Raw genomic sequence first — 24740 nt, forward strand, 5'->3', positions numbered from 1 at the left:
TGAGTCCTTAGTAACTCGGTTCAGATTTTAAAGGTAAAATATTTGACCCAGAATCCTCTTAACCTCTTAACTCCCGCCTGAACCGAGAGGATCTTTTTCCTCACGTCATCAGATTTTTTTTTCAATAGAAGTGAAAAAACAACATTTGTAGCTCGCGCTAGCTAACCGTTAGCATTAGCCCGATGCTAACATGTAGCATCAAGTTAGCATTCTCTGTTATTTATGTATTTATTTATGGGCTGTTGAACCACTTTGCTCCTCCCCATGTCTTTGTATCTTTATTTAGTAGAAACTATATTCATAATTCAGCGTTTGTTAAAGTAGTTTTTGAATAATTAGAAAAAGTTTAGATTTTTCTCCAAATTGTTTTCCCCCTTAACTGTTTTCAAACATGACCATATATGGGCGACTCCAGAGATGCCGTCTGTGTCTATTGTTCAGTAGAAGTGAAAAAAAACGGCAGTTGTAGCTCGCGCTAGCTAACCGTTAGCATTAGCCTGATGCCAACATGTAGCATCAAGTTAGCATTCTCCGTTATTTATGTATTTATGGGCTGTTGAGCCACTTTGCTCCATGTGTTTGTATCTTTATTAGTAGAAAACTATATTATAATTCAGTATTTGTTAAAGTAGTTTTTGAATAATTAGAGAAAGTTTAGATTTTTCTCCAAATTGTTTTCCCCCTTAACTGTTTTCAAACATGACCATATATGGGCAACTCCAGAGATGCCATCTGTGTCTATTGTTCAGTAGAAGTGGAAAAAAACGGCAGTTAAAGCTAGCGCTAGCGAAAGTTAGTATTAGCCTGATGCTAACATGAAGCATCAAGTTAGCATTCTCCGGTATTTATGTATTTATGGGCTGTTGAGCCACTTTGCTCCTCCCCATGTCTTTGTATCTTTATTTAGTAGAAACTATATTCATAATTCAGCATTTGTTAAAGTAGTTTTTGAATAATTAGAGAAAGTTTAGATTTTTCTCCAAATTGTTTTCCCCCTCAACTGTTTTCAAACATGACCATATATGGGCGACTCCAGAGATGCCGTCTGTATGCCCAGATTTTCATTAGTAAGGCTTTTCTGGCTTTTAGTATCGATACAGACGGCATCTCGTCATAGAAGGGGGCGTGGCTTCGCCGAGGGAGATAGAGGGAAATATAATCTTTAGAGAAACACAATTTACCACTTGTTATAGACATTTTCTGGTGGAATATCAACTTATTCATCACATATAAATAAAGTCAAGTGTAAATCGGGCCCATATGGATATTTTCTCACAGCAGATTGTTCAGTAGAAGTGAAAAAACAACAGTTGTAGCTCGCGCTAGCTAACCGTTAGCATTAGCCCGATGCTAACATGTAGCATCAAGTTAGCATTCTCCGGTATTTATGTATTTATGGGCTGTTGAGCCACTTTGCTCCTCCCCATGTCTTTGTATCTTTATTTAGTAGAAACTATATTCATAATTCAGCATTTGTTAAAGTAGTTTTTGAATAATTAGAGAAAGTTTAGATTTTTCTCCAAATTGTTTTCCCCCTTAACCGTTTTCAAACATGTCCATATATGGGCGACTCCAGAGATGCCGTCTGTGTCTATTGTTCAGTAGAAGTGGAAAAAAACGGCAGTTGTAGCTTGCGCTAGCGAACGTTAGCATTAGCCTGATGCTAACATGTAGCATCAAGTTAGCATTCTCCGTTATTTATGTATTTATGGGCTGTTGAGCCACTTTGCTCCATGTGTTTGTATCTTTATTAGTAGAAAACTATATTATAATTCAGTATTTGTTAAAGTAGTTTTTGAATAATTAGAGAAAGTTTAGATTTTTCTCCAAATTGTTTTCCCCCTTAACTGTTTTCAAACATGACCATATATGGGCAACTCCAGAGATGCCGTCTGTGTCTATTGTTCAGTAGAAGTGGAAAAAAACGGAAGTTAAAGCTAGCGCTAGCGAACGTTAGTATTAGCCTGATGCTAACATGAAGCATCAAGTTAGCATTCTCTGTTATTTATGTATTTATGGGCTGTTGAACCACTTTGCTCCATGTCTTTGTATCTTTATTTAGTAGAAAACTATATTATAATTCGGTATTTGTGTTTTGACGGCCAGACGCAACGGAGCTCCGTCCAACCAAGAGGTGTTCAGGGCGTTTCCGGAGTCCAGTCCACCACCAGACACCGCCGAGAGCTACGACCCAGACGACCCAGGGGACAGAGACAGAGACCCGGAGGACAGAGACCCGGAGGACAGAGATCCAGGGGACAGAGACCCGGAGGACAGTGACTGGGAGGACAGTGACCCGGAGGACAAAGAGCCAGCTTGCAGATTCCCGGACAGTGACTCAGACGACAGCGACTCGGACTACAGTGACCCGTATGACGATACATCGTCTGAGGACATCGACGCAGAGGAAGTGTTGCGGCGCTTGTTTCGCTCGCTGGCGTCCGGCACGCGCAGGGCCGTGGCTTTTGTTCAGAGGATTCACTGAACCTGATGTAAACGCAATAAACTGCATATAATCTACTACAGTTTACGGCTATTTAAACCCTTTTTAGGCCTGGTTTAGTCCGGAATTCATCTTCAGGTGGTGGCAGCGTTGATATTGATGCTGATATATTTTGGCATAATTTTAGTCTTTCTTATTAAATTTAGACTAAAACAGAAAGTATTCCCACGGGGTTAGAATGACCTCGGACCTCAGGTAAGAATCTGCCGTGTCGGTTATTTGGAAGGTAAATATTCACTGGATTTTAATCATTTAAAGGGACTAGGGAGTTTAAAAATGTTAAAATGATGTATTTTCCTCCCCCTACATGTTCCTCCATGTCCTAATGTGAAGAATGAGCTCAGACCTGTTCACCACAACTGCCTCTAAAATCCTGCACTGTCACTCAAAGCTGTTACTGCGGGTCTGAAGTGCCGTCATGCACGAGCTTAATATAGAAGCTGCAGTTACACGTATGACCTGAGGTGGCAGTAGTGAGTATAAAATGGCCAACTTGCATCTAGTCTCTTTAACCTCTTAACTCCCGCCTGAACCGAGGGGATCTTTTTCCTCACGTCAGATTTTTCTTTTCCATAATTTTTTTGGTAATTTTTTCGTCCAATTTTTGTAATTTTTTGTCAATTTTTTATCACATCTTTGTATTTTTTGGGGTCATTTTTTGTCACATTTTTGCCATTTTTTCATCAATTTTTTTTATCAATTTTTTGTCATTTTTTGTCAATTTTTTATCACATTTTTGTATTTTTTGGGGTCATTTTTTGTCACATTTTTGCCATTTTTTCATCCATTTTTTTATCAAATTTTTGTCATTTTTTTGCCACTTTTTCATCCATTTTTCGTCACTTTTTTGTCAATGTTTTCTCACTTTTTTGTCACATTTCCATCATTGTTTTCGTCTCAGTTTTGTTGCTATTTTCACAGCTTTTTTCCCAGAAGCTTTTGGACTGGGGTAAAGCCAAACTGGAGAAAATGTGCTCGGTTCAGGTGGAAGTTAAGGGGTTAAATGCAAAATGGTTAAAATTATTCTATGGACACAGACATTTATATGGTTAGTCTGGTGTTATAAGTGATTTGCCTCAGGTGCTCTGTGGAGCGGGTCACACTGTTTTTAATGCAGGCTAGCTGATACCATAGAAATGCGCTAGCCTTGCACTAGCCTAGCACCACGTAGCTCTTCAAATAAAAGAGCTGCATTAATTACAAAAAAAATATCTCCAGAAAGCAACAACACTCTGGATAACTAGGAAATGAGGCCCTATGTCAAAAATCCTGAAATATCCCTTTAAGTGGTCAGTTAGACTGGACCATATCATGTTGAAACGGTTTAGTGAAGTATCACAATATCGTTTTATCACATCGTAAGTTGCTTCACTATCGTTCAGCCCTGGTTGTCAGTGTTCATTATGAGCGAGGTCTTCCGGTCAGTGTAATCCTGTGTAAATATGGCTTTAAACCTGTTACGACCGACGGCATCCGCATCGAGTCTGAGGGATTTTGCTCTTCTCACAAACAGCCGTTTCCTTTCTCTTTTAATCCGCCTGATACGGACTCTCCGTCTGAGGCTCTGAGGGAAAGAGTCTGTTAATACTTTTTAACCTCTTACCACCCGCCAAAACCAAATGCATTCTGTCCTCTTTGCCATTGTCGTCACTTTTTATTTCCCTTTGTGTTTTTGTCACTCTTTTATTGCACTTTTTCTGACTTTTTTTGTTACTTTATTGATGCATTTTTGTCTTTATTTGCTGGATTTTTGTCTTTTTTTTTTGCTGGATTTTTGTTTTGTTTTTTTGCTGGATTTTTGCCATATTTTTTGACTGGATTTTTGTCTTTTTTTGCTGGATTTTTGTCATATTTTTTTACTGGATTTTTGTCTTTTTTCTGGATTTTTGTCTTTCTTTTGCTGATTTTTTTGTCATTTTTTGCTGGATTTTTGTCATTTTTTTTGCTGGATTTTTGTCTTTTTTCTGGATTTTTGTAGTTTTTTCTGGATTTTTGTAGTTTTTGCTGGATTTTTGTCTTTTTTTCTGGATTTTTGTAGTTTTTTCTGGATTTTTGTCTTTTTTTTCTGGATTTTTGTAGTTTTTGCTGGATTTTTGTCTTTTTTTGCTGGATTTTTGTGGGGTTTTTTGCTGGATTTTTGTCTTTTTGCTGCTGGATTTTTGTCATTTTTTTTGCTGGATTTTTAATTTTTTTTGCTGGATTTTTGTCATTTTTTTTGCTGGATTTTTGTCTTTTTTTGCTGGATTTTTGTCACTTTTTTGTTGCTCTTTTGTCACCTTTTGGTTGAGTTTTTGTCATTTTTGTCGCTTTTTTTGGTCACTTTTTAACGCTTTGTTTGTTGCGTTTTCCTCCTCATCAGGAAATGCGCTCGGTTCAGGCTGAGAGGTTAAGCGAGCTGAAGCCGGCGTTGGGACGGGGCGGTCGGCGAGGGGGCCAGAGAGGCCAGAGGTGTTAAGCAGGTCTGATCTGCGGTCGGCCTCGCGTTTCGCCTCCTCCCGTCGGGCGAGCGCTCAAATTAATCGCCCACTCGCTCCGGTTTCCGACACTGGAGCCCGTGTTCGCATCGATCCGCTCGTCAGGAGGATCTGTGGGGAGCGCCGTGAAACCAGACCACACCGGCACTTAATAATGAGGCAGAGGGGGGGGGGGGGGGCGAAGTCAAGCCTCACAGGTTTGATTCCCAGAGACTGTGTTTCATAAAGGCTGCTCTGTCTCTGCACAAATGAATGGATGATGTTAAAGGAGACATATCATGCTTTTAAATCCTTCCTTTTTACATATAAATCATACAGTTGTGGTCTACATAAAGCGGAACTGCAATGCTTGGGTCTGAATTCCTCATTATTATAGCTCTACAGGCCCCTTTGCTACCCCTTTTCTGATGTGCGTCTGAGAGCAACTCGTTTTGGTGCGGTCTCTTTAAATGCAAATGAGACACTTCATGCCCCGCCCCCTCTCCAGGTTGCAGAGGTGACACTCGGGTCAACTCCACCCCGTTCGGCCATTTTGGTAGTTTTATAGGAGAGATACGATTATATAGCGGCGCAGAAACTTTTTATTCACACGTTATTTACAAAATGTCAGCAACGGAAGATTTGTCCATCCAGCCTTACATGTTCGAGCCAGAGTCGGACCCGGCGGAGCGAGATGAAAATGAAGATGATGAACCTGCAGATCAACGTCTTCATATGGATGTATCGCAATGGTGTGTTACTGTATTTACACTAACTTATCCATCCGTGCCCACTACTACAATACTGCCTGTAATACGACTATTTAACACTCACAAAACAAAATATAAGTCATTTTATAAACAATTGAACTGTTTGTGTTAAGTTATTGTCTAAGGTTTATATTACTAGTCCAGGGATCTGATTTTAGATGCATTTCTTCTCTTTGTTCTGAACATGCTGAACACAATCTGCAGTTTGCAACAGTTCAATCAATATTGTAAAGTATAAGGCCTATACTGCCATTCTGGCAACTGTTTCTTATGGGTGGACTGCACCTAAGTAGTATATAGAAATGTTTTTGAAGCATAAGTAGGTGTTTGACATTCTTGTTCTGTAAAAGTAGCGTACCCTGTAAAAGAAATGATCAAATAAGATGTTGGAGACCCCTGTACTAGACCAGTGCTTCGCATAAAATCTGAATTTTAGTCAGAAATGCAGCCCTTTGCGATATCTCTGCAATCTTCATTTTTTCTAATGTGTATAACTGTATATGCTATATGTGGTTTATTTATTTGCTCCACAAAACTGATGTTTTTGTTTTTATCTTTATTCCAATCATGTGTTCAGGTGTTCTTGTGGTAACTGTGCAACTATGCCAACTGAGGTAGAAAATCGATGCTGTCGAGAAACTCTTAAGGTCAGTGTGCTTTGTTAGTACATATTATATATTAGTACATATTGAGTAGCCTATACACAATCCTCCATAATATATTAAACATTTGTTACAGGTTACTGCTCGAATGGAGGAAGTGTCCCGTCAGCTGAAATGCATGGTGGATCACCCTGGATTTGAGCCTGTGTGTCTCAATGAGTATTCTCTGCAAAATGCAATAAATGTTTACAAAGCACAGTATGGGCCATTACATCTAAGAGGAATGGTACAGTAAGTAAATTTTTGTTTTTTTCCATTTATTGAAATACAAATTTACAAAGTTACATACTCACTGCAAACACACACACAATTTTCTAAATACAAAGAAACAAAATATTTTTTTCATTGCAAACGCAGTAATTTCTCCTCTTTGTGTTTTAGTCGTTACAGATATTGTGCATACAGGTGCTTTGTTTCCTGGTGCTGGGGATATCTGGGTCGGAAAGTGCGTGTTGTCCTGCCGTCTTGTGTTGTCTTGAGGATACGGCAGGAGTTTCCAGACAATGAGGGACAGTATGTGGGCTTCAGACCGGTCCTGGATTGAAGCGGGAGACGTAAGCGGAGACCACTGTTGCCTTGTCTGGTTGTGGATACTGCGATGAGAGGGTTGGTGGGATGTGGATCTTTTCTACCTCGTCCATATACGGAGTAGGGTCAGGGAAAACTTGTTCAAAGACCAGCTCCATGATGTCGTCAACATAATCTGTAATGACAGAAAATGACTTTTGCTTAAGTGTGTTCTATTGCACTGCCATTTACAGTGGCATAAAAGGTATTTATTGTTGTTGTGTGGCTTTGGTTCAGTTGTCCTCTGCATGAGAACATCATTATGTTGTAATTTCAACTTATTTTATGTTATTAAAATGCTGCTACAATAATGATTTATATTTATTGAAATCAGGTTACCAAATTAACACACAGACACATTAAAAGTCCCTAAAGGACTTACTCAAGGTTGCTGGTGTTTTGATGGGCTTAGAAGTTCTTTCTCCCTTCTTGTACTTGGGGCAAGACATTCTGTACATGGGCTCTCCAGATGAAGTGGTAGCTTGCAGACGGTGAGAATTTTCATTGAAATGCATTGCTGCCAGGTAAAGCCTAGTAGAAAAGAACAGAATATATATATAGTTAAAAAGAAATTCATCTTTCAACATAATACACTTAAAAGTTATATGAAAACACTCAGAATACAAACACTGAACAAACTAAAAACACAAATACAGTGGCCCTCTCGTGTGGGTGTTGTTTAGGACAGTTAGGGCAGGTAGGATGAATTATATCTTAGAAGACGTTTTTCCTTGTATTTGAAACTAATAAGGTGAAATGTAAGGGGTGGGTGGCATCCTCAGTGATAAGTGATGGTTTACTGAGGGGGTTCTAAGGTTTTAGGGTCATTCTGCTTGCCTAAAAGTGAATTGACCGATTATTAACACATTGGCAATACTTTTTACCTGCACAACATTCCCAGGAAAGGATAGTGATTGATTTTTGGGGCAAAGAGCAAGATGATGCTGTGGAAAGCTTCAACGACTGAAGTCTGCAAGTGGGGACTGAGTTTTTCAACATCCTTGAGAATCCTCTTGGATGTAAGCAGGTTCTCCAGCCGGCAGAATGCAGGTGTAGCTATAACAAATATAGATTAAACTGATTGCCTACATCAATGAAATAGTAGAAGGTAATAAATTCATCACCTGGTTTTAACCATTTCTTTTTATCCCGTGTAGTTTGCAGTGGATGTAAACACTGAGGGAATGCAGGATCATCATGTGTGTGAATGTCTGTCACATGGTTCAGAATGGAGGTCCACTTTGCTACTCTTTCCTGGGGGGTCGTTGAGGAAGCAGCTGTCCAGTAGATATGATTCTTTATACTGCGAAGCCATTTGCTCAATTCTGTGCAATCTTTGTTTTTAGCTACCTTTGCCATCTTTTTGGACAGCCCTAAAGAACAAATACATGTAAAACAGACAAGAAACCAAGTTATTACTAAGAGTAGAGCTATACATGTTTAAAAAAAAGAGTCAATATACAGCTATAATTTTATCAACATTGATTAAATACCTTTTTCTATGTGCCACACATCGTAGTAGTGGGTGATCTTGGCTTCTTCTCTCAAGTATTTTTGGACCTGAGGATGACGGTCTGTGACAATGCAGTCCAAAGGTAAATTGTGTGCATTCAAAACATCAAGACTGCGTTTCAGTCCCTCAAGCTCCATATGATAACTTCCACCCACTTCATTGCTCTGCAATAGCAATAAAAGCATGATTCAATGTGGTTTAATGTCAGAGAAAATGCACTGTTATTTATAATTACTTGAACTAGTTGTAAGTCAATGACTTTCTTGCTCCTCAGATCCATCATTGTATAACTTCCAAACTTTGCACTGTGTCCTTTGAGGTACACAGTATGAATATTAGTAATTGCATCAATCCTGTTCTCCGAAGTTTATACAAAAATGTAAGCACAATAATGAAAGATCAGCACATACCTGGAGTGTCAGCCCTCATGTCACCACCAAGTATGGCATCTTGCGCTTTAAGCTTCTCCATTGTACCAGCCTGTGTTGACTTCCACTTGTGTATAATAGCTGGCTCTACGTAAAGTCTGGCATGCCGTCTATAGGTGTTGTACTGGAACATTTGCAGCCTCATTGCTCGGAATATCTAAGCAAACAAACATTTTCTAATATGGAAATATTCACAAATACAAATTACAACTTTGAAGCATTGAGTGTAAAGTTAATACCTTTTCCATTTTGAAAAATGAGCCGCCATTAGAATACACAGCAACTGAAAGCTGTAGATTCCCTGCTGGAGTGCCCCCATGGAGTGGTTGACTATTCCAATTTCTTACAAAATCACAGTGTGGACATCGCTGCTCTACACACAGAAAAGTCCCAACTGTTCTGGTCCGCACCCTTGTCCCGCGTTGACACACTGGGCACACCTCAAAAAGTTCTAAGAGGCATTTTTCATATACAATATAAGTAAGCATTTTGTAGGTCGGTGTAGAAGGGTCCATGCTATAGAAAAAAACAACATGCAAACATAAACAAACAACAAGTTCCTGAAAAATATTTACTGGTATTGTTTTGCTTACATGTGTTGAGTATCCTCTGTCAAAGCACTTATGGAGTCTTCAGGGTTGTAGGTTGGATCATGAGGGCTCTGTATCATTGTAGAGCTGCCTTCTAAAGAATCGACACCCACTTCGGTCTGCTCCAGACAGGGTCTCTTTATTGGTGTGATTTCTTCCTCAATATCAAACAACGGGCGTCTCTTAACTGGTGTGGAGGACAGGAAAGCATGTGTCCGCACAAAGGTGGTAGTTGAAGTGCAGACTCCAACATCTGAGCACTTTGGGGTTACCTGTGTGCCTTTGAGTAAAAAATAAAAGAGTAGTATTAGCAACACTTTAATATAAGCATATTTAAAACAATGGCATTTACACCGTTTTTGCTCACCTGTACTTTTGACATGGGGTAGGAGAGTTTTCATAGAAAGCTGTGTCCCAGCTGAGCACATCTGGGGTTTTGTTTGACAGCCTTTGTCAGCAAATGTTGGTTTGTGCCTTGTTGGTTTAGCCATCTAAATAAAGTGAACGTTGATTATTTCTCTAGTTAAAACAAGCACACCAACAACACATACGAGTATCTAATCTTACCACTAAAATTGGAATTGACAATATGCTACGCTAAGAAAAGCATCTGAAACCACAGCAGCTAAATGACCATTGTCATGACACTCAACAACAGTAATAGTACTAACGGCAAAGGTAAAGTTACAGCTAAACCATGACCACCGTGTGTTTTAAGAAAGTAAAGTAAATGCAAAATAGAATTCATAACAGTACCGAATCTTTTAGATTACAGTGACAACAAATGCTGTGGTTAATCCTTTTGTTAACATTACTGACAATACTTACACACAATCTGCATGTCAAATACCATACATACTACAATAATGATAATGACTAATAATTGTAAGCAAGTCTTTCGACCTCGTTAACAAGCGAGCAAACACCAGCACCGAGCTAACGCTAGCGCCAAGCTAACGTCACGAAATGCATTTTAATCCAGTCTTTTAGGAGACAAAAACGGCTAAATGAAGTGACTAATGAAAACTTTAGTACACACTTCCATTAAATCACGTAGGCCACATCATCAAGGAGCTAAAACGAGCACACAGCGCTAACATATGACGACGGTGCAACTGCTAATGCTAACAAAACAATGACAGAGACGTCTGATCATCATACTTTTTAGCGTTATTTACAGCTTACCGAAGTGCTCTGTTCGTCGTCTCCATAGATGGAAGGAATTGAGCCCTCAGTCAGACGAAGTCTTTCGGCAAATCCTTCTTTATACTGGCGGAGGTTGGTGAAGCAGTCATCCTTGAAGTGCTTCGCGCACACAAAAATGACTTTACCCACAGATGTGGGTACATTTCCGCGAAAAATAAAACTCAACCAGGCACTTCGAAGAGGTTCTGGTGTTGGGAGACGGTGTAATGAAGCATGTGGGTCACTACATCCAACAACCGAACATTTTGACTTATCGTCTCGTAACTTCGGCATCCTTGAGCTTGGACTACAAAATCGAAGCGAGGAGAAAAAATGGCGGATTGCTCGAAGTGTTGGGCCGGGAGTCGATTTCCTAATTTGGCAGTTCCGCTGCAAATACTGTGACGTAATTGTTCAAAAAACGTAATAGAGAATAGAAAAATCGGAACAGATTGCAAAATATGACCAAAACAGAATATAAAGATATCAATGGAGTATCTGAAGAGACTAATTTCATATTTTCTGTACTTCTAAACACTCCAAACACACAACAAAATGCATTTAAGGGCTAAAAAAGTGGATTTAGCATGATATGTCCCCTTTAAACCAGCTGCAGGTGAATAGGGGAAAAAAACAAATGTTGAGATTTCAATCTGAAATTTTTGCTGAACATCACGGATATAAATATGAGAAAAAAATGTATTGCAAGTTTTCTGTCATTTCATGTTTTCATGTAAAAATAAGGCATTTTTGTGCAGAAAAATGGCCGAATCTAAATTACAGATAGACCCAGGTTTACATTTATTATACGGTTTTGTTTCCATATTTGGTGGTTTGTGGCTCCCAACAAAAGAAAACACCATATTTGGATTAGAGCGTCATCTACAGGAGCCATCAGGGCCCGTGGATGTAAAATATGTCAATGTTAATGAATGAATGTGCGTTTGAAGCGACGGAGTTGCTAATTCCAGGATATCTCGGGGTGAGTTTGGTCGATTTTATACTCTGACATGTGGATTTTAATGAAGAAAACTACAGTAAATTCCGGATTATTTAGCGCACCTGAATATAAGCCGCATCAACAACATTTATTTGTTTTACTTTACATACATAGGTCTATTAGCCGTGTTTCCAGGCACATTTGAATCACCATCAGCCACTGGAAACACTGGACTTTTTTACTCTCTCAAAATGGCTGTAGAGAATGTCTTTAAATAGGCCTCTGTCTCTTTAACCCCTTAACTCCCGCCTGAACCGAGCACATTTTCTCCAGTTTGACTTTACCCCAATCCAAAAGCTTCTGGAAAAAAGCTGTGAAAAATAGCGACAGAACTGAGACGAAAACAATGATGAAGATGTGACAACTATTACTAGCTACAAGCTCTTCATGCATCGCATCAGCTGCAAATATTAATTGTAACTATGTTTATTGTATCGTCCCTGATAAATAAAAAAATAAATAAAACAAAAAATGACAAAATGACAAAAAAAATTACAAAAAATTACAAAAAAAAGACAAAAAAAATGACAAAAAAAACACAAAAAATTACAAAAAAAGACTAAAAAATGACAAAAAAGACAAAAAAATACTAAATTACAAAAAAAGACAAAAAATTACAAAAAAGACAAAAAAAAACTACAAAAAACCCCACAAAAAACCCCACAAAAAATGACAAAAAAAGACAAAAAAAATGACAAAAATGACCAAAAAAATTGACAAAAAAATGACAAAAAATGACAGAAAAAGACGGAAAAAAATGACAAATTGACAAAAAAAAGACAAAAAAATTGACAAAAAAATGACAAAAAACACAGAAAATTACAAAATGACAAAAAAAAAAGACAAAAAAATCAAAAAATGACAAAAAATTTACAACAATGAGTTGAATCCCCCCCCCCCCCCAAAAAAGATCCATTTAGATGAGTTTTGTAGATCTTAGCTTTCAATGAGGCGTTACACTGGCCTACAGGATTTGGGTAAAACTGAACTGGAGAAAATGCTCTCGGTTCAGGCGGGAGTTAAGAGGTGAAGAACCTCTGAGCCTTTAGACACGCCCCCTCCACACGCTGTCTGTGGCATCAGTGGGGAGGGGGTTCTGCTGAGGAGCAGTGGTTGGTTACTCGGCTGGTGACGAAAGCTCGGAGGCGTCTCCAGGAGGTGGGGGCGTTCCTAGGAGGACTCAGGCAAACCTATCCCTAAAATGGCCGCCATCAGAGTTTTTACAGATTACTCAGAAATACGTGAATGTGCCAAGGCAACACTTCAGGCATGTTTTTAATGAGGGAATGACATAATAACATGATGCAAAGCTTGAAAAAGTCCATTCGGCATAACACCCCCCCTTTAAATACTCCAGAATGAGAGTATAAAGAGCTTTAGGGTAATTCAGTGAACTCTTTCTGTTTCTGACGCAGAATCTGTCCACCACATGACACTTATCTGCATCTTCTGCGGGACAGCGTGACGTCCACATCGCGGCTCTGACGGAGACGAGCCGCCGCCGCCGGGAACGAACGGCTGGAACTGTCAAAACCCGTCAACTAAATGAGCCCGAGCTGCAGACGTGGCCAAAAGCTCCGCGGGGTCTTGTTATGTGTAAACCTGTTAACACGGGTCATCCCTCCACAAACATGTTCGGAAGCGTAAGGGGAGGAGAACGATTCAGAAAAAGATGAGTTATGGATGTATGTTATACCTCGTAAAGATACAGCCACAGGTGGAGGAGCAAAGTGAGGAAATCTGTGCCATTTTTATGAAAACTGCATAATGTAGCCAAAGGAAAAGTCCCAAAAGAAGCCGGTGCCGCTGTGTGGAGGGAAACTGTGCGACACATGCAAATCAGCTGAGGTTCATTTGTTTAGGAACTGTTTAGTCAATTCATGAGACACATCATCATGATTTACACCAGGCCCTTATACAAATATAAAAACATTCAGCCTTTGTACAGGCAGAAGCAAGTCAAACAGGAAGCAGTTTTTAATGCCCAAATGATATATGTCTATGCCACATACGCAGAAATAAATCCAATAAATAAATTTGCTTTCCCTCACAGTGGTCTCAAAGACGCCCCAGGATCAATAGTTTGGAAGGTTTGTACTGCTGACGGAGCCTCTCATCAGAAAACCTACAAAACTATTGATCCTGGAGCGTTGTAGAGACCACTCATGCAGCCACTGGGTCAAATACGCACTAATATCAACTTTGTTTTCCATGTAAAAAGTTGCACAATGCACCTTTAAAGTGACTAGATGCAAGTTGGTCATTTTATGCTCCCTACTGCCACCTCAGCTCTTATGCGTAACTGCAGCTTCTACATTAAGTTCGTGCATGACGGCACTTCGGGCCTGTATAACAACTCTCTGAGTGACAGTGCAGGATTTTAGAGGCAGTTGTGGTGAACAGGTCATTGCTGGAACATAGGGGGGAAAATACTTAATTTTAACATTTTTAAACTCTGTATAGTCCCTTTGAGTAAAGTAATTTAATGCCTTTTATGATGCCGTGTAGAAACCCTGGTCTTGTTTCTTCATTGTTTGAACATTGTTTGCCCTGTGGAGCATAGATTCTAGAGCAGGGCTCACCAACCTTATTTCAGCTGAGGGCTACTTTAAGAGCATTAAGTTGTTCAAGGGCCACCAGTTAAAAACAAATCCTAAAGACTTAAACGTACACTGTTCACTTATAGGATATTGACCCCACATTATATTAAAATATCTTTATTTTAAACTCATACTGAGTCACAAGAACCGAAATAACTGTAATTTTAAGAATTAGATTCAAGAAAATGAAGAAAAAGTCTCAAGGGCTACTGGACGTGCCCCAAAGGGCCCCTGGGTGCCCGCGGGCACCACGTTGGTGACCCCTGTTCCAGAGTATGTACCAAAAACAGTAAGTCTCTCGCTCATTCCAGTGTGTAGTTATGAATTTTTAAAGAATAACCAGAATGCTCACTCCAGCCACTAGGGGGCATAAGTAAAAAAAAAAAAAAAAAAGGAAAGAGTTCCACACATGTCCAGCAGAGCTCAGGATATGAACAACACATTATAGCCACGTGGTGAATGGACAGTCTGCCCCAGGGCGGCTCTGGCTTCAAAAACAGCTCAATAAATAATGACTATATGTCGTACTTTGAGTAAGCCGTTGTTAATTGACATTTTTTGCTGGATTTTTGTCACTTTTTTGCTGGATTTTTGTCATTTTTTGCTGGATTTTTGTCATTTTTTGCTTGATTTTTGTCATTTTCTGCTGGATTTTTGTCTTTTTCTGCTGGATTTTTGTCTTTTTCTGCTGGATTTTTGTCATTTTCTGATGGATTTTTGTCATTTTTTGCTGGATTTTTGTCTTTTTTTGCCGGATTTTTGACATTTTTTGCTGGATAGTAAGAGCTCAGGATATGAACAACACATTATAGCCACGTGGTGAGTCTGCCCCAGGGCGGCTCTGGCTTCAATAACAGCTCAATGAATAATGACTATATGTCGTACTTTGAGGAACTTGTGCAATACAAGTGTGAGCCGTTGTTATTAATGAAGCAACAGTTAAGTTGGGGCTTTGACCAAATCACAGCTCATTATTATTCATTTATTGGAAACATTTCTCTATTATATGTGGCCCATGACCCAAAATGACCCCCCCGATTTACACAGTTCTCTAAAGGTTTGAGAAAATCTGATTATTTCCTTCCTTCATTTCGATAATTGTGAATAATGGTAAAATCGCAGAACATTTCCTCACAACGGTGACTTTCCAGATCCAGACCAACGACTGCAGCGACCCACAGAACGAGTGAAAACATGTCCTTCATCACGGACGATTCCCTAAAACCATCAGCCGGGCTAATATACAATAATACTGTTTGTACAAAGGCTCTGATTAGCCGTTAGCGCATGTTTAGCTCTTTCTCTTTCCACAATGACAGTCTCCTGTGATAACACTTAAGCCTGGCTCCCGCTCCTGCAGATCTGCCTCTGTAATTACTGTTTACAGTCGTTTAAGAGCCTTGTTTCGAGGAGAACGCCGCCTCGCCCTTGTTATTTCAGCGCAGCAGGTACAGCATAATATTTGGTCGTCTCCACGGAAGCAGCGATCGGCGAGTCTCACAACACGTCGGATCGCCGTAACCTCTTAGCACCCGCCAAAACCAAGTGCAGTCTCTCCTCTTTGCCATTGTCGTCACTTTTTATTTCCCTTGTGTGTTTTTGCCATTTTTTATTACTTTTCTTCTTATTTTTGTTTTTGCTGAATTTTTGTCACTTTTTTGCTGGATTTTTGTCACATTTTTGCTGGATTTTTGTCACTTTTTTGCTGCATTTTTGTCACTTTTTCTGCTGGATTTTTGTCATTTTTCTGTTGGATTTTTGTATTTTTTCTCCTGGATTTTTGTCATTTTTCTGCTGGATTTTTGTAATTTTTCTGCTGGATTTTTGTCTTTTTTGGGGGGGATTTTTTGTCACATTTTTTGCTGGATTTTTGTCACATTTTTTGCTGGATTTTTGTAGCTTTTTTGCTGGATATTTGTCACTTTTTTGATGGATTTTTGTCATTTTTCTGCTGGATTTTTGTCATTTTTCTGCTGGATTTTTGTATTTTTTCTCCTGGATTTTTGTCATTTTTCTGCTGGATTTTTGTCATTTTTCTGCTGGATTTTTGACACTTTTATTGCTGTATTTTTGTCATTTTTTGCTGGATTTTTGTCATTTTTTGCTAGATTATTGTCACTTCTTTGCTGGATTTTTGTCACTTTTTTTTGGTGGATTTTTGTCATTTTCTGCTGGGTTTTTGTCACTTTTTTCTGCTGGATTTTTGTCTTTTTTTGGGGGGATTTTTTGTCACATTTTTTGCTGGATTTTTGTCACATTTTTTGCTGGATTTTTGTCGCTTTTTTGCTGGATTTTTGTCACTTTTTTGATGGATTTTTGTATTTTTTCTCCTGGATTTTTGTCATTTTTCTGCTGGATTTTTGTCACTTTTTGGCTGGATTTTTGTCATTTTTCTGTTGGATTTTTGTATTTTTTCTCCTGGATTTTTGTCATTTTTCTGCTGGATTTTTGTCATTTTTCTGCTGGATTTTTGACACTTTTATTGCTGTATTTTTGTCATTTTTTGCTAGATTATTGTCACTTTGCTGGATTTTTGTCACTTTTTTTTGCTGGATTTTTGTCATTTTCTGCTGGGTTTTTGTCACTTTTTTGGTGGATTTTTGTCATTTTTTTGGTGGATTTTTGTTATTTTCTTGCTGCCCTTTTTTGTCATTTTTGTCGCTGTTTTTGGTCACTTTTTAGCGCTTTTTTGTTGTGTTTACGTCCTCATTTTTTCTTTTTTTTATCGCTGTTTTGAAGAAGCTTTTAGATTTGGAGAACAGGAGAAAACATGTTCAGGTGGGAGTTAAGAGGTTAAAGGTTTAGGATTCGACTCCGGCCTGGAGAGTCTGCAGGACGAGAGGAGAGTCCGGCCTCCCAGTGCACCCAAGGCTTTTGTTCAAAGCAGATAATGGAGATCAAACCGGGCGTGTAACATTATTATCATGTTTCATATTCAGATACTGCGCAGAGAGCCGGGAAATAACTACAGCAGAAAAGATTTAGCCTTTCTTATCGTGGTGCAGCTGCAGAAAAACACAAGCAGAAACAATATAACAAAGTATGTGAGGACATGAAGGAACAGTACGATCTTAGATGTTCTTGTTTCTTCCACCTTTGGTATTTGTGATGTTGCAGTTGTTTTGTTGTTGAACTGCAGAAAACAGTGATATGCGAGGAGTCAGGGGTGGGACTTAAAGGGACTAGAAGGAGTTTAAAAATGCTAAAAAGTAAGTATTTCCCTCCCCCTACATGTTCCAGCCATGTCCTAATGTAGAATGAGCTCAATGTTCACCACTAAAAATCACTAAAAAAGTTGTTACTTCGGGACCTCTTAACTCCCGCGTGAACCGAGAGGATCTTTTTCCTCACGGCAGATTTTTTTTCCGTCACATTTTTGTTGGGTATTCAACTCATTTTTGTAACTTTTTTGTCATTTTTTATCACATTTTGGTCATTTTTTGTCACATTTCTGTCATTTTTTGTCACATTTCTGTCATTTTTTTCGTCATTTTTTTAATCAAATTTGTCATTTTTTCTCACATTTTTCATCCATTTTTTATCACATTTCTGTCACATTTTTCATCAATTTTTGTCACATTTGTCATTTTTTTTCGTCAATTTTTTAATCACATTTTTATCACATTTTTCATCCATTTTTTATCACATTTTTCATCCATTTTTTATCACATTTTTGTCACATTTCTGTCATTTTTTCATCAATTTTTTATCACATTTTTCATCCATTTTTTGTCACATTTTTGTAATTTTTTGTCACATTTTTGTCTTTTTTTTCGTCAATTTTTTAATCACATTTTTCATCCATTTTTTATCACATTTTTGTCACATTTTGGTCTTTTTTGTCACATTTCTGTCACATTTTTCATCCATTTTTTGTCACATTTTTGTCATTTTTTTCATCAATTTTTTGTCACATTTTTGTCACATTTCTGTCATTTTTTTCGTCAATTTTTTAATCAAATTTTTGTCATTTTTTTGTCAATTTCTCGTGACATTTTTGCCACTTTTTCATCAATATTTCGTCACTTTCTTGTCAATGTTTTCTCACTTTTTTGTCACATTTCCATCATTGTTTTCGTCTTTTGGACTGGGGGTAAAGCCAAACTGGACAAAATGCTCTCGGTTCAGGCGGGAGTTAAGGGGTTAAACTCCGAGCTCGATCTCAGGCCTGACTCTGACGACTTGTTGATTCCTCATTTACCTGAAACGTTGCCAAACCGCACAGTCGATAAACTTCCTCTTTGGGTCTCGTATATTTGAACATCGCGAACAGGAAAGTCTTGCACCAGAAACCGCATAAAAACTGAAGTGACAACAGTTCAACCGTCGCCGAGTCTTAGAAGAACTCTGAGAATGAGTTAGGAAAGATCGACCCGGGCCTAAAGCGCCTCCGACAGACGCCGACCCCTGCGTGACCCTTCGTTCAGCCCCCGAGCGACCGGGATGAAAAGATAAACTCCCCAGATGCATCAAGGGAAGTCTGTGTGGAAGTGCACGGGCTTCTCATGTGGCGCCGCGGAGGGGTTTGGGGCTTTTCCTCCTGGGGGGGGGGGGGGGGGGGGGACTCACAAACGCTGCATTCATGGGCCCATTGTAGGTGATGCGTTCAGGGTTCAAGCGCTTTCGGACGATTCAAGGTTAGTGAAGAGCAGCCGGGCACAAAATGGAGTCAAGCGGTTTGAATGCAGCTGGAAACAGATGTTGTGTCATACGGTTCGACGCCGCAGGTGAAACACGGGCAATTTACAGATCTCAGTTCGAAACGTTTTTACTGACATAGACACGAGGGAAAATGCATTGCAAGTTTTCTTTCTTCTGCCTAAAACCAAAAATTGTCTAAGAGTCTAGTTTCTTATTCAGTCCTGGTTTAGTCCTGGTTTAGTCCTGGTTTAGTCCTGGTTTAGTCCTGGTTTAGTCCTGGCTCAGACCGCGGCTCTGCCATCTCTGATAATGACTGAAGTGTGAGTAAGTCATAGCCAAAAGCTTCTGGAAAAAAGGTGTGAAAATAGCAACAAAACTGAGACGAAAACAATGATCAAAATGTGACAAAAATTTGACAAAAAAATTATGGAAAAATGACAAAAAATGTGACAAAAAAGTGAGAAAACTTAGACAAAAAAAGGACAAAAAAAGGACAAAAAATGATGAAAAAGTGGCAAAAATATGACAAAAAATTGACAACAAAAGGACAAATGTGACAAAAAAGTGACAAAAAATGTACTATTTGACAAAAAATGTACAAAAAAGTTACAAAAATGAGTTGAAACCCCCAAAAAATCTGATGACGTGAGGAAAAAGATCCATTCAGATGAGTTTTGTAGACCTTAGCTTTCAAATGAGGCGTTACTCTGGCCTACAGGATTTGAGTAAAGCTGAACTGGAGAAAATGCTCTCGGTACAGGCGGGAGTTAAGAGGTTAAAGTAAAGTGTATAAAAAATGTCGTTCAGATGAAAATTAAAAAACAACAGAAAGAACCTGAAACTTCATGTTTTGAGCAGAATTCCCACTAAAGCAGCGATAAAAAGAGAGAAAGGACATTATTCCCTCCTGAGCTGCAGGAACAGACCAGATCCACATCAGGACCGTTTACTGAAGATAAACTTTTCTAAACTCACTGAGCTGTTCCACAGTGAAAGCTCCTCACACGTCACAGATCTGTTACATAGTGAGAGCGCTCACTCTGTCACTGACAATGCACCATAACTGTTCCAAACATGGCTAATGCAGAGTGAGCCTCACCTTTTCCACAAACAATCTTTGATCCTAAACAACAGCAGCAACTTCAGGCTCTGCGGGGCTAAAGCTAAAGGTAAAGGTAAAGCTAAAGCTAAAGGTAAAGCTAAAGGTAAAGCTAAAGGTAAAGCTAAAGGTAAAGCTAAAGGTAAAGCTAAAGGTAAAGCTAAAGGTAAAGGTAAAGCTAAAGGTAAAGCTAAAGGTAAAGCTAAAGCTAAAGGTAAAGGTAAAGGTAAAGGTAAAGGTAAAGGTAAAGGTAAAGGTAAAGGTAAAGGTAAAGGTAAAGCTAAAGCTAAAGCTAAAGCTAAAGCTAAAGGTAAAGCTAAAGCTAAAGCTAAAGGTAAAGCTAAAGGTAAAGCTAAAGGTAAAGCTAAAGGTAAAGCTAAAGGTAAAGCTAAAGGTAAAGTTAAAGGTAAAGTTAAAGGTAAAGCTAAAGGTAAAGGTAAAGCTAAAGTTAAAGGTAAAGCTAAAGCTAAAGCTAAAGGTAAAGGTAAAGGTAAAGCTAAAGGTAAAGCTAAAGGTAAAGCTAAAGGTAAAGTTAAAGGTAAAGTTAAAGGTAAAGCTAAAGGTAAAGGTAAAGCTAAAGGTAAAGCTAAAGGTAAAGTTAAAGGTAAAGCTAAAGGTAAAGTTAAAGGTAAAGCTAAAGGTAAAGCTAAAGGTAAAGCTAAAGGTAAAGCTAAAGGTAAAGCCCATGTGTTTCGTGTTGTCACTGCTTTTCTATTTGTCTAAGAGTCTAGTTTCTTATTTAGTCCAGGTTTAGTCCTGTTTTTTAACCAGTTTACTGTAAGTCCTGGTTTAGCCCTGGTTTAGTCCTGGTTTAGTCCTGGCTCAGTCCTGGCTCAGACGCGGCTCTGCCATCTCTGATAATGACTGAAGTGTGAGTAAGTTACAGCTTTGCCTCTGCATTTGCGCTGAAGCTGCTCATGAGTTCAGGCTTTTTTAGACTCACTGTGGATCATTTATTGACGTTTGGAGAGAAAAAGTACAGAAAATTAGCACCGAAAAAAAGAAGTTTTTCGATACCGCCCCCTACAGGAGCTTTTCGGTCGGTACCCAGCCCTAATCGCGATAACGATATGGCCTAAACCCTGGACCTCACGTTCTCTCATTACGAACATCACCAGGACCTGGGGCTGTTCCACAAAGAACCACATTCTCATACATCGCCTTGTGCAGGAAGTTGAGAGCTTTGCATGGATTCCAAACATTACATTTTGTTGTAAACGGACGCCGCGCGGGAAACGCCATGAGTATCGTTGATGTTAAACCTGCTAACCCTGTAGTGTCGACCTCCACACACACACACACACACACACACACACACAGTTCCAGTTGTAGCTTCTGGAGTGATATCGTGGTGTGAGAGAGAAAGCTGCTCCTGCTCCTCCAGCGTGACGTGTTCGTCCTTGGCTCGGTCGCTCGTCCTTCAGACGGACGCCATAAAACTGCAGGTCGGACGTCAGCGGCTGGAGCGACATCACACACGAGCGGGAGAATCACCGTCTGAGCCGAGACTGAGGCATGAACAGAATAACTGATACAAGGATCCTGTTTGTGTCTCTGAACTACAGGGGGAGCAGCAACATGACACACTCAATGAAGAAGATGGTGCTTTTATTTTGGCGAGCCGGATCAAAACAGGAAGTCTAAAATCTTCGTGAAAAAAAGCGTCAGTATAACGATGAAAACAAGGAGGAAAATGCAACAACGAAGCAACAAAAGAGCGGCAAAAACGTGCCTGAAAAGCAACAATAACTGAACAAAATGTGACTAAAGAGTGACAAAAATGTGGTGAAACTATGCCAAAAAAAACACACACAGGAAAGATGAAAAAAAACAAAAAAAAGAGACGAAAACTAGGGCTGGGTACCGTTCGATGCCACTACTTTAACAATACCTGCTTTTCGGTACCGGTGCCTTAACGGTGCTTTTGTCGATACCCATTTTATTAACCCCTTAACTCCCGCCTGAACCGAGCACATTTTCTCCAGTTTGGCTTTACCCCAATCCAAAAGCTTCTGGGAAATAGGTGTGGAAATAGCAACAAAACTGAGACAAAAACAATGATGAAAATGTGACAAAAAAGTGATGAAAAAGTGGCAAAAATGTCACAAAAATGATAGATATTGACAAAAAATTGACCAAAAAATGTGACAAAAACAATGATGGAAATGTGACAAAAAAGTGAGAAAACTTAGACAAAAAACTGACAACAAAAGGACAAATGTGACAAAAAGTGACAAAAAATGTACTATTTGACAAAAAAATTACAAAAAAATTACAAAAATGAGTTGAAAACCCCCCCAAAAAATATGGGAAAAAAAATCTGATGACGTGGGGAAAAAGATCCATTCAGATGAGTTTTGTAGATCTTAGCTTTCAAATGAGGCGTTACACTGGCCTACAGGATTTGAGTAAAGCTGAACTGGAGAAAATGCTCTCGGTTCAGGCGGGAGTTAATAGGTTAAAGTAAAGTGTATAAAAAGTGTCGTTCAGATGAAAATTAAAAAACAGCACAACAGAAAGAACACAGGAGCAGCAGCGTCACCTGGAACTTCATGTTTTGAGCAGAATTCACACTAAAGCAGCGATAAAAAAGAGAGAAAGGACGTTATTCCCTCCTGAGCTGCAGAGACAGATCCACAACACTAATCATTCACCAAAACTGCTCCAAAAATGCAGAGTGAGCGCTCACTTTATCCACAAACAATCTTTGATCTGCTCCTCCTGCAGCTGGAGTTTAAACAACAGCAGTGACTTCAGGCTCTGAGGCTGAAGCTAAAGCTAAAGGTAAAGCTAAAGGTAAAGCTAAAGGTAACGCTAAAGGTAAAGCTAAAGGTAAAGCTAAAGGTAAAGCTAAAGGTAAAGCCCATGTGTTTCTTGTTGTCACTGCTTTTCTCTTTGTCTAAGAGTCTAGTTTCTTATTCAGTCCAGGTTTTTAACCAGTTTACTGTAAGTCCTGGTTTAGTCTTGGTTTAGTCCTGGCTCAGACGCGGCTCTGCCATCTCTGAAAACGACTAAAGTGTGAGTAAGTTATAGCTTTGCTTCGCTTTAAGAAAACATCTGCATTTGTGCTGAAGCTGCTCATGAGTTCAGGCTCTTTTTGACTCACTGTAGGGCTGTGCAATCAATCGAAATTCGATTACGATTTCGATTACTATTACTACACTAAACGATTACAAAATTAGCATAATTTTGTAATCATAATCTTAGTCTTCAGAATAAAGACATTTAGTTAGTTAACCTCTTAACTCCCGCCTGAACCGAGAGGATCTTTTTCCTCACGTCATCAGATTTTTTTTCCATCATTTTTTGTTGGGTATTCAACTCATTTTTGTCACTTTTTGTCACATTTTTGTAATTTTTATGTCAATTTTTTGTCACATTTTCATCATTGTTTTCGTCTCAGTTTTGTTGAAAACATCTGCATTTGCGCTGAAGCTGCTCATGAGTTCAGGCTCTTTTTGACTCACTGTAGGGCTGTGCAATCAATCGAAATTCGATTACGATTTCGATTACTATTACTACACTAAACGATTACAAAATTAGCATAATTTTGTAATCATAATCGCAAAAAAAGCTTTTGCCTGACATAATAACAGACGGCGCTGTGTGATGATGTCATCAGGCCGCGCTGATCTGTTTGCTTGTGCAGGTGTGAGGGCTGGCCAGCAGGGGGCAGGTGTGAAACAGAGACCTCTCCTTAAAGCAGTACTAAGTAACTCTTCCCCCTAGAGGCCATAAGCGCAACTGCAGGTGTAGTAGCAAGTTACGATTTTTTTTAATTATTAATTGTCTTGGAGAGTAAATACTACGCTGACAGGAAAGGCGAAGGGGGAGAGGGTTACTGTGCATCCAATTATACAATGGAAACATTTTTTTTCACTCAAACTTTGCTGTAAATACGGTTTAAAGTGACGTTAGCCCGCTGTTAGCTTTGCCCGTTAGCCTGTTAGCTTCTTCCTGATTACATTAGTGTGTATTGCTTTCTCCGGTCCGGTGGCAGTCAAGTTGCAAACATGGTTTTCTGGTCAGAGACACCAGGGGGCGATGAAAGACCCTCCAATCATCCCATAAACACTTGTATTACCCCCACAGGGACTACGGAAAGGATTTATTAAGGTAAACACGTTACTTAGTACTGCTTTAATAGAGGCAAACTTGAAATCATTTGTACTTTTATGACTGTTCAGAAAACAGAAAATATCAGCATAGTTTTTTGATTAATAAGTAAATAAAAATATAATAAAAAAAAGAAATAATCATTTGAATAATAGTGATTTCAATTATGACTAAAATAATCGTGATTATTATTTTTTCAATAATCGAGCAGCACCAACTCACTGTGGATCATTTATTGACGTCTGGAGACAAAGAGTACAGAAAATTAGCAGCGAATTATAAAAAAAAGTGTTTCGATACCGCCCCCTACTGGAGCTTTTCGGTTGACCCAGTACCCAGCGCTAACGGAAACATGACAAAAAAAGAGACAAAAACGCAATCTTTTGTCGGCCTTAGCTTTCAGATGAAGCTTTTAGATTTGCGTCGAGTGGAGAAAATGTGCTGGGTTAAGGTGTGGGGGTAAAAGTCAACTTCCACCTGACAAGACAGTAGAGGGCAGCACCTCCCGACCTCCACAGGGATGAGTTCAGAGGCTCGTTTAACTTTAATGCAAACAACAACGAGTTCATCAATAAAAAGGATCACAAAAGTCAGGATAACAAAGGTCTCGACT

General features: G+C 39.1%; 2 protein-coding genes and 1 long non-coding RNA gene across 4 annotated transcripts in view; 1 reads left to right on the forward strand and 2 right to left on the reverse strand.

Annotated features, from left to right (window-relative positions):
* Nucleotides 1-24740, reverse strand: part of tpst1 (tyrosylprotein sulfotransferase 1) — a 97158-nt gene that overhangs the window by 66468 nt on the left and 5950 nt on the right. The gene's annotated exons all lie outside the window — the stretch shown is intronic.
* LOC306966965 lies at nt 6033-6910 on the forward strand. Its single transcript, XR_013793140.1, has 3 exons — nt 6033-6373; nt 6465-6619; nt 6770-6910. It is a non-coding gene; the product is annotated as an uncharacterized lncRNA (long non-coding RNA).
* LOC306966954 (uncharacterized protein) lies at nt 6913-11173 on the reverse strand (the record flags this gene model as incomplete). The annotated part of the gene is made up of 11 exons (XM_079561814.1): nt 10672-11173; nt 9854-9977; nt 9490-9766; nt 9136-9412; nt 8879-9053; nt 8704-8780; nt 8449-8632; nt 8080-8328; nt 7840-8011; nt 7338-7486; nt 6913-7091 (listed from the first exon to the last, which is right to left on the reverse strand). Exons 1-11 carry the CDS (start codon nt 10963-10965, stop codon nt 6913-6915), a joined length of 2157 nt encoding a protein of 718 aa, XP_079417940.1. The 5' UTR covers nt 10966-11173.

The sequence above is a fragment of the Gobius niger genome (assembly GCF_951799975.1).
Source record: "Gobius niger genome assembly, chromosome: 1".
Taxonomy (NCBI): Eukaryota; Metazoa; Chordata; class Actinopteri; order Gobiiformes; family Gobiidae; genus Gobius; species Gobius niger.